Here is a 16184-nt window from a genome sequence, read left to right on the forward strand (position 1 = left end):
CGCTCGAGGTTCGCCAATCTCTACTCACTACTCCCTCGTGTAGCTTTTGCAGACCATCGATCTGTGGACACTGATAACTTACATTACCATTTTGCCTTTTTAGGGTAGAAGATCACGATGACCTGATACCAATTTTTATGCTTCACAATGATACCCTAAAAGCCACCTACGGGGAATATTTTCTGGCAGAACTGATCAGCGCGCAGGATGAGCACAGCCATGCTGTTGTTTGTGAGGTTTGTGGGTTTACAGTGTTTTCTCCATAGTGACTGGGGGAGGATGGATGGCTCCTAGGATGACCATATGTCCTTGATCCAAAGAGATATTACAATTTTTTTTCTGCTCTTGTTGGTAAAGGAATATGAGTGTTTACCTACTGTAACTCTCTTAGTGTGTTTCCCCTGTGGTTTACTAAATTCTATGACTATTGCAGTCAGGGTCCTTTTACATGGCTTGATATAGGGATGCAAACAATCGATCAACAAGATAGGCGCTGCCTTGCAGTGCTTTTACACAGCACAATTAACCGAGTGGTCAGGCTGCACGAACAATGCTTCTATCGCTTGTGCAACCTTGCAAGCTGACAGCACGTATATGCATATATTGGTGCTGTCAGTTTCTAGATCACACATGCAGTGTATACTTAACTAGTGTGCTGCTGTGTGATTTGGCATCCTGCTCTCTGGCTCTTCCGTCCTGCCGCTGTATCTTCAGGCCACCCTGCCTCCTTGCACAGGGAGGTAATGATAAATTTTACCACAATCCAAAAGATGCCATCAGCAAAGGGATCCAGCGTTTTACCGGTACTCAACTGATCGCTGGCTCTGTTACATAAAGTGATTAGCGGCCGTATTTGGCTGATTGGCCGCTGTCTTCTATGGGCTGATTAGACAATCTAGTGATCACCTGGGCAGCTCCCTGCAGCCCCCTGACTCTTACTCGCTTGGTGCCAATGCGTGTAATAGCGCTGGCAGCGAGCGGGGAAGGAGGAGCAAGCGAGCGCTGACCTGACAGGTTGGTGCTCGCTTGCTCCCTCTCGTCGCCCTGTGTAATAGGGGCTTCAGGCCAGTTATCGGCCAAAGGAGCTTTTCCAGCAATGTTTCTGGATAATAATCGGACTGTGTAAAAGGTCCTTTAGTATTACAAATGAATTTTGTAAGGTCCTTTAGTATTAACTAAGAAAATGTAAAAACATGTTGTATACTTATTACAGCCATATGTAACAAATAGGTTATAGCAAAACATATGGCAAGCAGAGCCTACATAGCTAATTCAGGTGCAAATCAGGTGTGTCCATATAGACCAAGCAACAACAATGGCCACACTATATGCAGAAATGTGGTGGCTTATCTCTTTTTCTTGTTTGATGAAACAAATACATCATCATCATTCAGGACCAGCGTATTCAGTGCATTGATTATTGCTACAGATCACAATTTACAGTCAGATTACATTAGATACCACCCATACATCCTATTAGCCAATACATTAGATTTAATGATTCATTAAATGAAATGGAGCTCATTATTACAAATTGATTACACTTTTCCGGTCTGTTTTTGAACCGGAAACTGAACAATTTCCATAAAATCTGTGTGTGAATACCACTTTCAGACACGCGTAATGTAGCTGGCCCAGGCCCAACTGTAGGTCTAGTGATCTGAACTGAAAGCATGGTAGTTATCTATGACCCATGGTGGGGCTGGGACCCGCAGCCATAGTACAGGAGCAAAACTTCAGCCATATTAAGTTTATCTAAAACCAGCCTTAAAGGGATATTCTGCTTAGAGGGAACTTTTAATATGTTGCTGCCCTGGCGCAGAACTTAATAAACAACCTTTTCTTACCTCTCCACGCTCAACAGTGTCCTCCAATGTCATCTTTGGTCCCCGGCTGAATGATCCTGTTTCCACTCTCGAAGCGGACTTGTCTGGTAGTGACACTGACTGAGATGGGACAACGCCGCGGTCAGTGATGGCTGAGCGGGCTGTCACTGCTGAATGACTCCACTCAGAAGTGGAGATGGGATTGTTTAGCCGGGGGCAAAAATGATGTAGGAGGATATCGGGGAGTGCACATAGGTAAGAAAAGGCTGTTTATGTTCTGCAATAGGGCAGCAACATATTAAAAGTTGACTACACACTTTTAATAAATGTTCGGCCAACAGGACAATATCTCTCCTAACCTCCCTATAAATATGACCATTGATCATGGCCAAACAAAAGGGTTGGGAGCCAAAATTCAGCACATCCAACTTCTGCCCATTGACATTATCTGTCAGTGGGAGGCAGCCATATCTGGGTACGCTAGTTTATATAGCACTTTATATAACACTATTTTCTACTCAATATTTGCTTGGGACTGAACCATATGTGTTTTGCATATTGGTTTGGAGCTAATTCTAAGTGACAATGAGCCATTAGAGTAATAGCTGACTGCAAACAGCAACACAATAAATAATAGATTCATGTCACAAGCCTCCAGAATTGGAAGAGGCAGAAAAGAGACATTTCAGGCAGTCGGTTCTCACCAGCACTGTTGTAGTTTGGATAGACAAGCCCATGTGAGCCAAATTTGATGGCAGTTTTCCCTGCCGAGCATAAAGCTGGCAAGTCTCCGTCTCACATATGGTAGATGGATTGGTTAATCAGCCTCTGCTGAGCATTGGCCCCCAAATTACAGGGCAGCAGCTCCTCGGCTATTGTTCAGCCTGTGAGATAGGACAAAAACAATCACTCCATCTTAGCAGAGAGGAATAAAGTTAACCTGTTTGTTTTTTATGTTCCTCTGTCTTTTATACTGACTGTACGTGCCACTAAGGCTGGGAATAAGGGACGACTCTGGGTACATGCACTCAGCTTTTCCTGTATTTTCAACTGCAAAATTCAATGTAACAAAGGAAAGAAAATCCCATTCATGTAAACTGTGTCGACCTCTGCATCAAAAATCGATTGACTTCATTGTTAATCCTTTTCTGCATGTTTACGCTTTGTAGCTCCCATTGAAGTCAATGGCCACTTCAGGGCTGCCATGAGATTACAAGAACTTGAGATCATGATCTTCTCTTACTAACTATAAAAACTGAGTGGAAACATTGAGGTCCGGATGAAGTCTATCAAGTGCACTGATAGAATGTTGGGATATAGTTGTGAAAGGCTGTGATGAAAAATTCTTTCCTTAATGAGAATCTGTCAGGTCCGTACCAGGTACAGAGCTGCATACACAGGCAGATGGGTGATAGGGAGATAAAACAAATAATGCATTTGTCGTTACTGATGGCAATTTGCAAAAAATGGCATTTTCTTTTAAGCTGATAGGCTATAGAAGTGATACTGAGCCACAGCATGCACGCCTCCTCCCCCACCTCCCCCTTCCTGGAGGCTCAGCCCTGTACGTCAATCAGTCAAGCCAGGATGTGGGAGGGAGGAGGCATACATGCTGTGGCTCAACATTACATATGTGGCACTTCAACTTCCAAGGAAAAATGCAATTTTATAATTCTGCAAATGGCCTTCATTAAAGACAAAGGCATCATTTGTTTCATCTCCCTGTCGCCTATCTACCTGTGTCTGCAGCTCTGTACCTGGTACAGACCTGACAGATTCCCTTTTACTTATGTAAGGGAAAGGTAAGGGTGGACACAGAATTCCTAACTCTAGGCAGACTATGCTCTCTTAGGGTTTTGTCACTGGGTATAGTACTCTCCTTATAAGGACCATTAAAGGTAATAAAGCTCATTGGTCATCTGCAAAAGTTTACTCTCAAACTACAGACATCCTTCTTCATGAAAATGTGCCTGAAAACTTGCTCCAACATGCTCCATGTTGTCTCTCTATATAGGACCAAGGCTGTGCTGTGGGGTTCATGAGTGTATGTTCGGAAGTCAACGTCCAGCTACTGCAAGATTCATTTGATCTGGGACCTTTTCACGGATTGTGTAAACCACATCCCGATGATGTTCTCCAAGCAACAGAGGAACCAGGTTTTGAAAAAGGTATAGTATAACCGGCTAGTTAGTAATAATGGCTAATTTCACATAAAATACTGTTGACTGATGATTATTGAAAGCATTGGAGGCCAACAATCCAGGTACATGAGTAAGGAGCCATTCTATCTACAGGCACCACTGGCTCTAGTTATTTACCTTCAAAACAGGAATTCTGACCCCATCCATGTCTTTCCAGAAGGCAGTATTTAGGCAAAGGTAAAGGTGGCCTCAGCCATAAATAAACATTAGCTGAAACCACCAAGTTAAACAGGGCCAGTCAACCATTTGTGTGTTCCCACCACCACCACCACCTCCCCATGGCCTCTCCCCTGATAGCAGATGTTGATGGAAAGAAGGGTAATTGTATTGGATTTTAACATGTCCGATCATTTTGTTCACGCAAATGATAAGTTGTCAGGCAGCAGCTTAGTGCCCTTTCCCTTTTTAAAACACATGCAGAAGTAGGAGTTTGGGAGAAACAGCAGAGGTCTAATACTTACCCTCGTACAGTCCGATCAAGGATCTGCATCTAAAGTCTGCCTCAGGCACACTCTAGTTGAAGAGCACTGATGTCACCTGTCAGTCTTATGCAAACAATCTTATGACTGCTTATAAAAGTCCCCTAGAGGGACTCTAAGAAAAGTGTAAAAACGGATTAAAAAGATGTGTTTAAATATATTACAAAGCCCATCCCCCAATAAAAATAGAAATCACCCCCCTTCCCAATTTTATTAATAAAAATATGTAAAAATAAACATTAGGCATCATAGCATGTGTAATTGTCCGAGCAATTAAAATATACCGTAACAATATTGTTACTGCATGGTGAACAGCGTAAAAAAAACCTGCCAGGATTGCAGATATTTTTCACATTATATATCAGAAACTATATATCAGAAAATAATAAAAAGTGATCAAAAACTACTGTCTATACCAATATGGTACTATAGATCACAGCACAAAAGAGAAATTAACCCCCAACCAGCCCCAAAGGTGAAAAAAAAGTTCATAGGAGTCACAATAAGGCATTTTTAATCATAATTATTTGTAAAAGAAAAAAAAGTTTTACTGTCCTAAAAATAGTAAAAAACTTGAAAACCATGGGTATCATTGTATATGGACCGACCTATAGAATAATGATAACATGTCAGATTTGCATAAAAACAGAAACCCTCCTCCCAAAGTTTGTGAAATTGCATTTCTTTCCAACTTCACGCCATAAATAATAAATATCATGTTTCAGCATAAATTTTATAGTGGATTGGAAGGCACCATTACAAGTACAATTTTAACTCAAAATTGACTGTGTACTAAGGGGTTAAAGCCAATCATGTGATCTAACTGCAGTATTTAGATTTCTTCCCTGATCTTCTGCTATATGTTTGCCTCTCGCACTTGACATTGATCTTCCTTTCTTCCTAGTCAGTGTGTCCACTTTTTCATAGTGTATTAAATGGGTCATTCCTATGATTAGCCAAGACTGATGATAATTGATGCAGACCCATGCACTATGACATCAACTGGAGCCCCATACAGATTAATAAGATCCATGTAACCAAACTTATTAGAAATATATGTTTTATTGGGTAAAGCTAAGAAACAAAAGCCTACAACCCAATACTGGGAGAAATACTGGGAGTCTTGCGCAGTTCCGAATGGATTTTTGTCTTGTTTGTCTTTTTGACTCCAGATTGTACTTTGCTTTCTATTTTTTGGATTACACCGCGGCAGTGTATCCTTACATTAGGCAGAGCTCCTACACCCAGGCCCAGCTGCACACCACTAGTGCCTCAGTATCCATGCCAGGTCTAATCACCCATTTCCACCAGACACCATCTGCACAACATCCGTGCTAGATACACTTTGCCAACCAAGTCTTCCAGCTTTCTCCTTTTCTTTCAAAGCCAGGAACCTTCTAAAACAACTCACTGGAAATTAGTGGTAAAATGACAGGTTGTGGGAAAACATTGGAACACTTCAGCACATTTGTTTGGCGAGGGTGCTCCAGCTCCATCATTGGATGCCACTATAGAATGACTCTCCACCAAATTCAATATTCTCTACCAGGAAAAAAAAATATTTGGTTTGGAAATGATGGTAATCAGCACAATAAGTTTGCAAAATGGGGACACATCTGCTGTAGCAGAGGTTTCTCATCGTGGGTAAAAAAGTCTACAGGCAATGATCCCAGATTATTGGGTTTATAGTCTGCACTTTACCATATTGGGGGATGCTGTATAATGCAAGTTTTAGATTGTATAGTAAGATCTAATAGCTCAAATTCTCAAACTCTTTATGTCGGTAAACAGTGTAATCTGTTTATTTTATATTAGCTCCAGCATTGTAAGTGTTAGGGAACTGGAGGACAATAGACAGGTGCTGCCCTGGCACTGGCACCCACCCCGCTGTCCCTGCCTAATTGCCCTAGGCGGCAGTGGACAACTGGTCGACAGTCCCTAACCTGTATAAGTGAACACCAAATGAAGACAGACAAAAATACAAAAGCTCAAAGTCACATATCCGGGTCGGCAACTAGCGGTCTGCTCAGTACAAAAACGTGATCCAAGGGGAAGTCAAAAGTCAAGCCAGAAAGTCAGGAATTCAGGAATGCAAATCAGAAGTAGTCACCTGGTCAAGAGTTAACTCAGGGTATGAGGCTGTATCACAGGCAAGAAGGATGATGAGGGCAGTAGTCTTATGGAGGCTGGAGTCCCGGCCCCACACCGTGATTGGGGCAGAGACCCCAGCCCCTTACCAGAGTTGACTGGCAGTGTCAGCCACCAGTCATAATTACTCAGAACTCCCACATCCTAAAGCCGTTCGGCTGGTTGTGGTGAAGCCCCAGTCGCGGCAACAATCAAAAACGCCTGCCAACACGCCCATAAGAACCGGCCGGGCTGGTTGTCAGGGATGCCATAGGCGCTTACAGGGAGATGGCTGCGTGCTCCTGCAGTGTAGGGAGTGGCACGTGCTGGCCGGCCCCTGACAAGTACGATATTCCCTCTAGCACTAGAGCCAGCAACCAGAGTCCTGTCAGTTTCTAGATACAGTTGTAATCAAATTGTTCAGTCCAGAATTCTGCTGTATAGATCCTATTGCCAGGGAGATTAGGCAGGGAAGTGAGTCCTAGTGCTAGGCCCCCAAGACTGTCCCTGAATACTTGCCGGCCTGACCCTAGGTGGCCGGCGACAACTGGTTGACAGTCTATTCCTACACCAAAGTGCACACAGAGACAAAACAAGACAAACACTAGAATAGTCATACAGAAACGGTTCGGAAACCAAACAGGTTAATAGAGTACCAAATCAGCAGAGAAAAGGGAAGTCAGAGAGTGGACATAGGAAGTTGATCCCATTTAAATATCATTATATATATATTTTTTTTTATAGTTTAATCTACAGGCATGAGGAAGAAGTTACGTTTCCATTAATGGATGGTAACAACTCACACTGGTAATGTGACATTCACCAGGAAGGGGGTTAGATGCATAATTTGTATCTACAATGTAGGGTGCCAATTATGGAAACTATTGAGCACAATCCTTTCCCTCTCAGTTGTTCCTTTACCCATCAAACACAATAGGCCAACAGCTGCACACTGGCCACTGAGAACCTCCCGTGTTAAAGCACGTTTTGTGTTCTTTGTTTCTCAGTACATCTAATAGGATAAAAACTCCCACAACACAGTATAGTAGTCGGTGTGGCTGCAAAAAAAAATGGAATCTCCAGCTATCTTGGTATACAAAAAATTCTCTTTTATTAGGTGTCAATTAAATATGTTTATTATTAATTCATTGCTTCCTTTCAGCAGGCTGTAAAGGCCTTTTTAAAGCCTTGGGCCGGAAGAGAAGCCACAAGGAAACTGAGTGTGTTTTATTTTTTATTTTTAACACACCCTATAGGGGTCTTATAACAACTGTATAGTCAGGGGTCTGGACAGTCACTTTTAGCATGGTATATATGAAGAGCTGTCAATGTCTGCTGCATACTATTTGTCTCTGTTTCCTGCTTTTATAATGTGATCATAACTTTATTCTACCGTAGTCATCAGATACTTAGAGGGAATAAGCATTCCCACCTTCTTTTTTCACATAAAAATAAAATGTTCCTACCATTGAACAATCTTTTTCAGTATCCTGATCTGCTTTCCTGTTACCAAGATGTGTGGGTTTATATTTTGCCTGACAGTTTTAAGTTGGAGTGAATTTAATGGGAGTGATTATCAGGTGATGGCTGTAATAGATTTGTAATTTACTTCTATTTAAAAATCTCCAGTCTTTCTGTACTTGTATGGTGTATGTCCTGCAGGAAGTGGTGTATTCTCTCCAGTCTGACACAGTGCTCTCTGCTGCCACCTCTGTCCATGTCAGGAACTGTCCAGAGCAGGAGAGGTTTTCTATGGGGATATGCTGTTTCTCTGGACAGTTCCTGACATGGACAGAGGTGGCAGCAGAGAGCACTGTGTCAGACTGGAGAGCATACACCACTTCCTGCAGGACATGCAGCAGCTGATAAGTACTGGAAGACTGGAGATGTTTAAATAGAAGTAAATTACAAATCTATCTAACTTTTTGAAACCAGTTGATTTGAAAGAAAATATTTTTGCCGGAGTACCCCTTTATTTTGCGCCCACCTGAGGCAAACAATAAACTCACATATCTCAGAAAAGAATGTACAGATTAAAAAAACTATAATAAGCACCCCAAACCATTTAATAATTGCATCTACTTTTTTGAATTAACTAGGGGTTAATCCAAAACTACCACCTTTCAAGACTTATCCCCTATCCTATCCAGCCGCAGGAACCCCCCAAACTCAGGAACAAGGTCCTGACTGTTCTAAATGGATTAGCGAGTCGTACATGCACGTCAACACTCTATTTTAGTGTCTATGGAGCTGCCAGAAAAAAAATGTATGTACCCCCGCAGTCTGACACATATCCCCTATACTGTTAATAGTCCATTGTCAATGAATCCATTCTGCTGCCTGAAGCTCAGGTATCCATAGATATGACCACACTGGGTTGGTTCTGACACTCGGTACTGCACATATAAATGTGTAGATCACGCTTCTGAGTATGTATCATGAATTCCACAGAAAACCCAATTAGATATAGGAGGGGGTAACGTCCTCCACGCCGATATACACACTCCTGTGCTACTATAAAGCAACAAATTTAATTCATAACAAAGTAAGCACTTAGGAACTAAAACATAACTTTTAATCAAGATAAGAATAAAAAAGAAAGGTATATATAGCTCAAATAGATAGAATCACCAATCTGAATCAAAATCACCGCACTTAGGAAAATAACAGTGTAAATGAATAGACAACGGAACGTATTAAAAGGGAAACACACAAGAGGACAAGGTGCACTCTGTCCACTCCTAGATTGTAATACTTTCCCTACCTTTTGGGGTGACCCACCTCCTTAAAAGGGTGGCCCCAACCACGATGACGTTCCCTTCCCTCCTCTAAGTGCAGGACAAGACACAAACAAACACAAAATGTGAATCACACAAAATGGGGTACCACACCAAACCAATATACAAAAAAGAATCCAACGCGTTTCACCTGTACAAATAATAACAGGATCATCAGGGATATAGTGGTGTACAACAAACAATAACAACAAAAGAAAATGTAGTGCAATAGATGTACAGCGCAAAACCACCTGCACCACCTCCGGTGGATTGCTGGATAATGCTGAGGAGTAACTCAGTGACACATGTGTGTCTCAGAATGCACATGGGATGATGCCAGTACTAGTAATCAGGACAATAGAAATCCTAAGTATTACAGCAAGTGAATACCACCAATACGACTCTTGGGAGTCAGTACCCAAATACCAGGATATAGCAGAAAATGAATGTGACAGGCATGCTAAGATACAGTACGCTGTTTGCAATTAGCCCAGTCAGGCAGCTGATAGCTGCATCCTACTATCACTGGATTATTAAATGCTTAATAGCACAAAAGCACAAAGTATACATGTGTCTGAAAACCAGCAATACTTATCAATAGCGTCCCGATGGTGGAACAGGCATCCTGTTGCAGATGTCCAGCGCACTCCTAAGGTGGTAGGTGCCAGGATGTAATGCCCCTAGGAGCTGCAGGCTCACTCATGCCCTCCTATATACTCCCAGTGTTAGCTCCGCTAGAGCGGAGCTAACACTGGGAGTATATAGGAGGGCATGAGTGAGCCTGCAGCTCCTAGGGGCATTACATCCTGGCACCTACCACCTTAGGAGTGCGCTGGACATCTGCAACAGGATGCCTGTTCCACCATCGGGACGCTATTGATAAGTATTGCTGGTTTTCAGACACATGTATACTTTGTGCTTTTGTGCTATTAAGCATTTAATAATCCAGTGATAGTAGGATGCAGCTATCAGCTGCCTGACTGGGCTAATTGCAAACAGCGTACTGTATCTTAGCATGCCTGTCACATTCATTTTCTGCTATATCCTGGTATTTGGGTACTGACTCCCAAGAGTCGTATTGGTGGTATTCACTTGCTGTAATACTTAGGATTTCTATTGTCCTGATTACTAGTACTGGCATCATCCCATGTGCATTCTGAGACACACATGTGTCACTGAGTTACTCCTCAGCATTATCCAGCAATCCACCGGAGGTGGTGCAGGTGGTTTTGCGCTGTACATCTATTGCACTACATTTTCTTTTGTTGTTATTGTTTGTTGTACACCACTATATCCCTGATGATCCTGTTATTATTTGTACAGGTGAAACGCGTTGGATTCTTTTTTGTATATTGGTTTGGTGTGGTACCCCATTTTGTGTGATTCACATTTTGTGTTTGTTTGTGTCTTGTCCTGCACTTAGAGGAGGGAAGGGAACGTCATCGTGGTTGGGGCCACCCTTTTAAGGAGGTGGGTCACCCCAAAAGGTAGGGAAAGTATTACAATCTAGGAGTGGACAGAGTGCACCTTGTCCTCTTGTGTGTTTCCCTTTTAATACGTTCCGTTGTCTATTCATTTACACTGTTATTTTCCTAAGTGCGGTGATTTTGATTCAGATTGGTGATTCTATCTATTTGAGCTATATATACCTTTCTTTTTTATTCTTATCTTGATTAAAAGTTATGTTTTAGTTCCTAAGTGCTTACTTTGTTATGAATTAAATGAGTATGTATCATGAAAGAGAACAAACATAGTCACTGCTAGACCATATTCATATGTCCATTAAAGTTGAACTCCGGATAAGAAAAGGCACTGGAAACAAGTGCAGATTCCACTGTCTAGCGGTCAGTGCTCTTTTCCCTTGAGGTACACTGCCCAAAAGTGGCCTCCGAGAGCCTTTTTTATTGGGCAAAAGGAAAAATACTTCACGTTCCATGTACATTATTCAACCACCCCAAAGATAGGCTCTTCTCTTTAGCTGCCCTGAATGCTCTCTCTCTTGAGAGCTTACTTGTCCCCAGAGTTAAAGGCTTCCACCTAGTTGTCAAGTAACATCATTAAAGACTCCATATTGTGGACGTTACTTATAGGGAAGTATACCTCTGATAAAGCAGGTGTAATGGTAGATTTCTAAGATCTTACTATAACAGCGTGCTGCTGTAAGCAATATGCAGTAGTAATGTAGGGGTTTGGAGCCTAATCTTTGAGGAGGGATATCAAAAAGAGAAGATACCCGAACAACCACCAACAGATGCTGTCAGTGTTTTTAGGGGTCGGGTGTGATGGAGCTCCCCATAGAGAACACAGGCCATGCTGAGCGTTCCTGTGTATGGGGGGTGGGGGTAGAGGGTTTTATAGATAAAGTCAATACCTCATGATGAGCACAGGAAGCGCTGCAGCAATGGGGGAGTGAGGAGGGTAAAGCTGGGTTCACATTACGTTTTTGCAATACGTTTTTTTTTTCATCCGTTTTTTGCAAAAACAAAAAAAAGTGTGTGCATCCGTTTTGATCCGTTTTTCCATTGAATTCCATTACAAAAAAATAATCAGTTTTTTTTTTTACGTACACAAAAACATAGTCAACCTCATTTTTGTGTCCGTTAAAAAAAAAAACTGTTTTTGATCCTTTTTTTTTAATAATGGAGTTCAATGAAGAAAAAAAAACGGATCAAAACGGATGCACCCACATGCATCTGTTTTTTCCATCCGTTGCAAAAACGGATTGCACAAACTTAGTGTGAACCCAGCCTTAGTATAGCTTTTCTATGAATGTACCACCTGCCTGAGCACGTTTATAAAGCAAAACATTCTTCCTTGGACATCCCCTTGAAGGACTTTCTTTATGTGTTAGTTTACTGCTCACTTTTTATATTTCTTTGTTGGCTTTGGAATCACTTTTTCAAGTGATGTTTGTGACAATACTGTAACTTAAGGGAACGCTGGATCAGAAATTCTGTTTAATCCTCACGAGTTGTATGCAATCCTTTTTTCTAAGCATCAGTCGGTGCATCTCTGTATGATGTGATGTGATGGCATACACATTTTTTTTTTTTTTACCAAATAAAACATGCGGTGAAAGGTTATGGGCCTTGGTGGTTGCTTTGTGTCTGTGGTGATTTTATTCACTTTCACTAGGTTTCCCTTCTGCTCGGTGTTTTATGCTAATACGATGTTCTTTCAGTTATAGGTTCCGGCCTCTAATAATCACCATGTGCATTTTCCCACCTAGTGGCTTCATTTCCTTAATCTTTGCACTGTCCACAGGTAGTTATTGTTTTTCTCTTAGAAATCCATGTTGAACAACAACAAGGAATAATTAGGCAAAAATCAATGGTGAGTATACTGTCGATATGCCATTTATGTCAGGAGATAATTACAGTTATTTGGATGTTACTCTATGTGGGGTCAGGAATTAGTCGCTTGAGAACACTGATTTCTAACTATTGAAAAAGATTTTTCCTCTGGGTAACACACTGAGCTTTGTGGCCTGCTGCTTTTTTACTCTCTCAAATCCTAATGTGTTTTCTGTTTCCCGAAACAGCTTCTAAATCTGTGATTATTGAATTTAGAACCGCGCTTGTTTTCAGCCAAAATTGATGTTTTCTATTGAGAAAAAGAAAAACCTCTTAGCCAACTGTAAAGGTGGGAATACCTCTTTAACAAAGTTAATGTTACCCACATTCCGTTCTTTCGGATAAGGAAATGTCATTTTAAAACAAATACGGGGGAAGATGTAGTAAAAAGCTGCTTTGCATTTTAAATGCTCAAACTATTTCCTAATGTGATGCGATCCCTAATATATTTGTTAATCATTTCATTTACCATAAATGACTGTTGGCCACTAGGTGTCTCACTTCCATACAATTGACTTTTCCCTGTCTGTTGTTAGGCTTAGTCTGTAGTAACAGAGAGACCAAGATTTAACACAGGACATAGCTACTGCTATGTGCAGCAGAGAGGGAGGGATCCTTGGCTGGGAACCTGCAATCTAGGAGCCCATGTACCTTCTCCAGAGTATACATACTGTAAAAAAAACTATAGAAAATTAAGGCTACCCTCTTGTCTCTGACCACCTTTAATGTTCTGGGCAGCTGTATCGTGTAAATACCAGTGTCCCTTCTATTTCATGTACACAGTACTGCCTCCTCCAGTAGAACTGCTGGAAAATAGTACAACTCTGGTCCCACCCCATGAAATGGAAGAGAATAAGGGGGACTCTCAGGGGCTCCGTAATGACAGTGAGAGCAGTAAAATAACCATGTCATTACTTTGAAGTATTAAAGGGGTACTCCGGGCTGGGGTTATTTTTAGTGTATGGCCAGAGAAGGGGTGGATATAGAGGCCACCGGTCACTTACCTCCCCGGTTCCATCGCCGGGTCCCGGATCGCGCTGCCCCGTTCTCCCGTCTGGCTGTCGCTTCCTGGTCTGAGCTGCGGCTTCAGACGTGACATCTCAAGGCAGCTCAGCCATTCAGCGGCCGAGGTAGGACTCCGCTCCGACCGCTAAATAGCTGAGCTGCCTTAAGCTCTGACAAGGAATCAGCAGCCGGATGGGAGAACGAGGTGGCGTGATCCGGGACCCGGCGCTGGAACCGGGGAGGTAAGCGACCGGTGGCCTCTATATCCACCCCTTCCCCAGCCATACAATAAAAATAACCCCAGCCCAGAGTACCTCTTTAACCTAACAAAACCATGATGGGCTTTAAAAATCATTTGAAGGTTCAGGTAGCGTTTAATATGGTAGGTGTAAAAAATAAAAAAAAATATGGGAATTAACTTTCATGCCTCATAATAGTCATCATTCATCTAGCAAAACTATTCATCCCTCAATTTGTGAATGGCAACCCTTTCTCTAAAAAGTGGAAGAAAAAAAGGGAGGGGGCAGGTGGCTAAAGTCTCCCTACACTTAGGGTCCTGTTACATGGGCCGATGGCAGCCAGGTCAATATTGTAAACAAGCGCCGATCTGTTTACTGGGACTATGAAACAGCCGGATAATCATTTAGCAAGGGGTGCACGGACATTGTTAGTTATTACACGTGGCAATGCGCAGTCTTTCGGTCCAGACTTTAGGTCGGGAAGAAATGAGGCGTTTGGCTGATGATTGTTTCATCGGCTGATCGTTGTCTCTATTACACGATGCAATAATCTTCTCATGCAATAATTCGGCCGATTATCACTCCCTGTGATAGGGGCCTCAGGTAAGGTGATTCCTCGACCAGCTTCTTTTATATAACCTGCATAATAGTCCAAATGCGCCTCTTAATCTGTGTCCCTGCTCAGACTCATCGGTATTAATGGGCTTTAACCATTACATTGCTATTGCTGTTGACTTTAATGTGACCCTGCTGCACTTCCCATCCCTTTCACTGTGTGCAGGTAACCATAGTTCCCCTTATTCCCCATTTTCTTTAGGCTTTTGATGTTGTTGGGAAACATGAAGCAAACAAATCAGATATGTCAGACTATAGACTGTGTTAACTAGGGGGGGGGGGGTCATACTAACCTTTACTGCTGGTAACAAGATCCAAAATTAATGCCAGCAAGCATTAAGGTCTTAGGTATTAAGGTACTAGAATAAAATATCTATGAGAAGATAAACTGTATAAAAGCACAACAAATCCACATCATGGTCCCCACACAATTTTTTTCATGTGTCGATTAGTGATATTGTGTTTAGCATTGTCATACACTTAAGCTCATACAACACTAATGGATTCTGGCCTGAGTGCCCATACTGCTTTTCTGTCATCCGATATGAAATAGAAATGCACAAAACAACTGTGTACACGGCAGGTTGGAGAGATAAAGGACACGAGTGACATGTTCCTGCAATGGGTGTCCTGCTCTTGTTATGTAGAACAATGGGACAGCTTGCATGTCACTCACTTCTTTTATTGCTGCCTTGAAAGTGGCCGAGGACTGATAAGCTCATCTGTAGATTCACATGTGTCTACACTACGTAATACACGGGGGTAGCCTTTATATCATTTTGTAGCGGAAACTACAACAGCTGCCTTTTTTTATTGTTCGGAATTACTACGTAGAGTTTAGTTTACACTGGCCGCTAACCAAACATTGTAACATATTCAGATGCAACACAACCGAGGTCTTTTTTTTTTTTTTTTACCTTTTGTCTTTATTGTCTTTTCCAATACAAAATATGAGCAAAAGAGTCAACTAAACACAAAGTATAATATCACGGGTCAAGATGACATATAAAGCGAACAGCGCCTCTCGTTCATTGCGCACGCTATTTTCTATGATAGATGCAGCTAGAAAATGCAGTGTCAAGTGAAAATCCTTCTGTCCGCTAATGGGAATTTTCAAAGGTCTGTTCTTCCAGGCTTCGGTATACATGAAAATGCTGCTTTAATTGGGAACTTCAATGGTTTTGCCCTTATGTCGGTGTCTTTTAGCAACAGAGATATGTTCTTAAGAAAAATCAAAGCGGAAGAACATTGCTGACAAACACATTTTCACACTTATGGTATATTTGTGGAGATTTCTCATTACATTTTGACAAATGAAACCCGCTGTGTGAGCTTTTTCCCACTAGATAACATCTAATAGTACAAAGTTAACTATTGCTTTTTTTTAAAAAAATTAAAGTTTCTATTGAGTCTCACTGATTCCTTGTTATCCTCTATAAATAGGTATACTGCACCTCTGTTTTATTTATGGACCTATGATAGTATTGTTTTACTTTACTGTTATCTGTTCTGTTTACTTTTATGTCGTTCATTGAGTTATTATTCTTTTTATTGGGACCATA

At 41.6% G+C, this 16184-nt stretch overlaps 1 protein-coding gene across 2 annotated transcripts in view; it reads left to right on the forward strand.

Annotated features, from left to right (window-relative positions):
• Window positions 1-16184, forward strand: part of CFAP61 (cilia and flagella associated protein 61) — a 210914-nt gene that overhangs the window by 14256 nt on the left and 180474 nt on the right. For both annotated transcript variants that reach the window (XM_069954188.1, XM_069954187.1), the window contains exons 7-8: window positions 104-236; window positions 3841-3994. In XM_069954188.1, coding sequence (XP_069810289.1) covers window positions 104-236; window positions 3841-3994 — 287 coding nt within the window. The remainder of the gene's footprint in view (window positions 1-103; window positions 237-3840; window positions 3995-16184) is intronic.

Source organism: Dendropsophus ebraccatus, chromosome 15, assembly GCF_027789765.1.
Source record: "Dendropsophus ebraccatus isolate aDenEbr1 chromosome 15, aDenEbr1.pat, whole genome shotgun sequence".
Classification (NCBI taxonomy): Eukaryota; Metazoa; Chordata; class Amphibia; order Anura; family Hylidae; genus Dendropsophus; species Dendropsophus ebraccatus.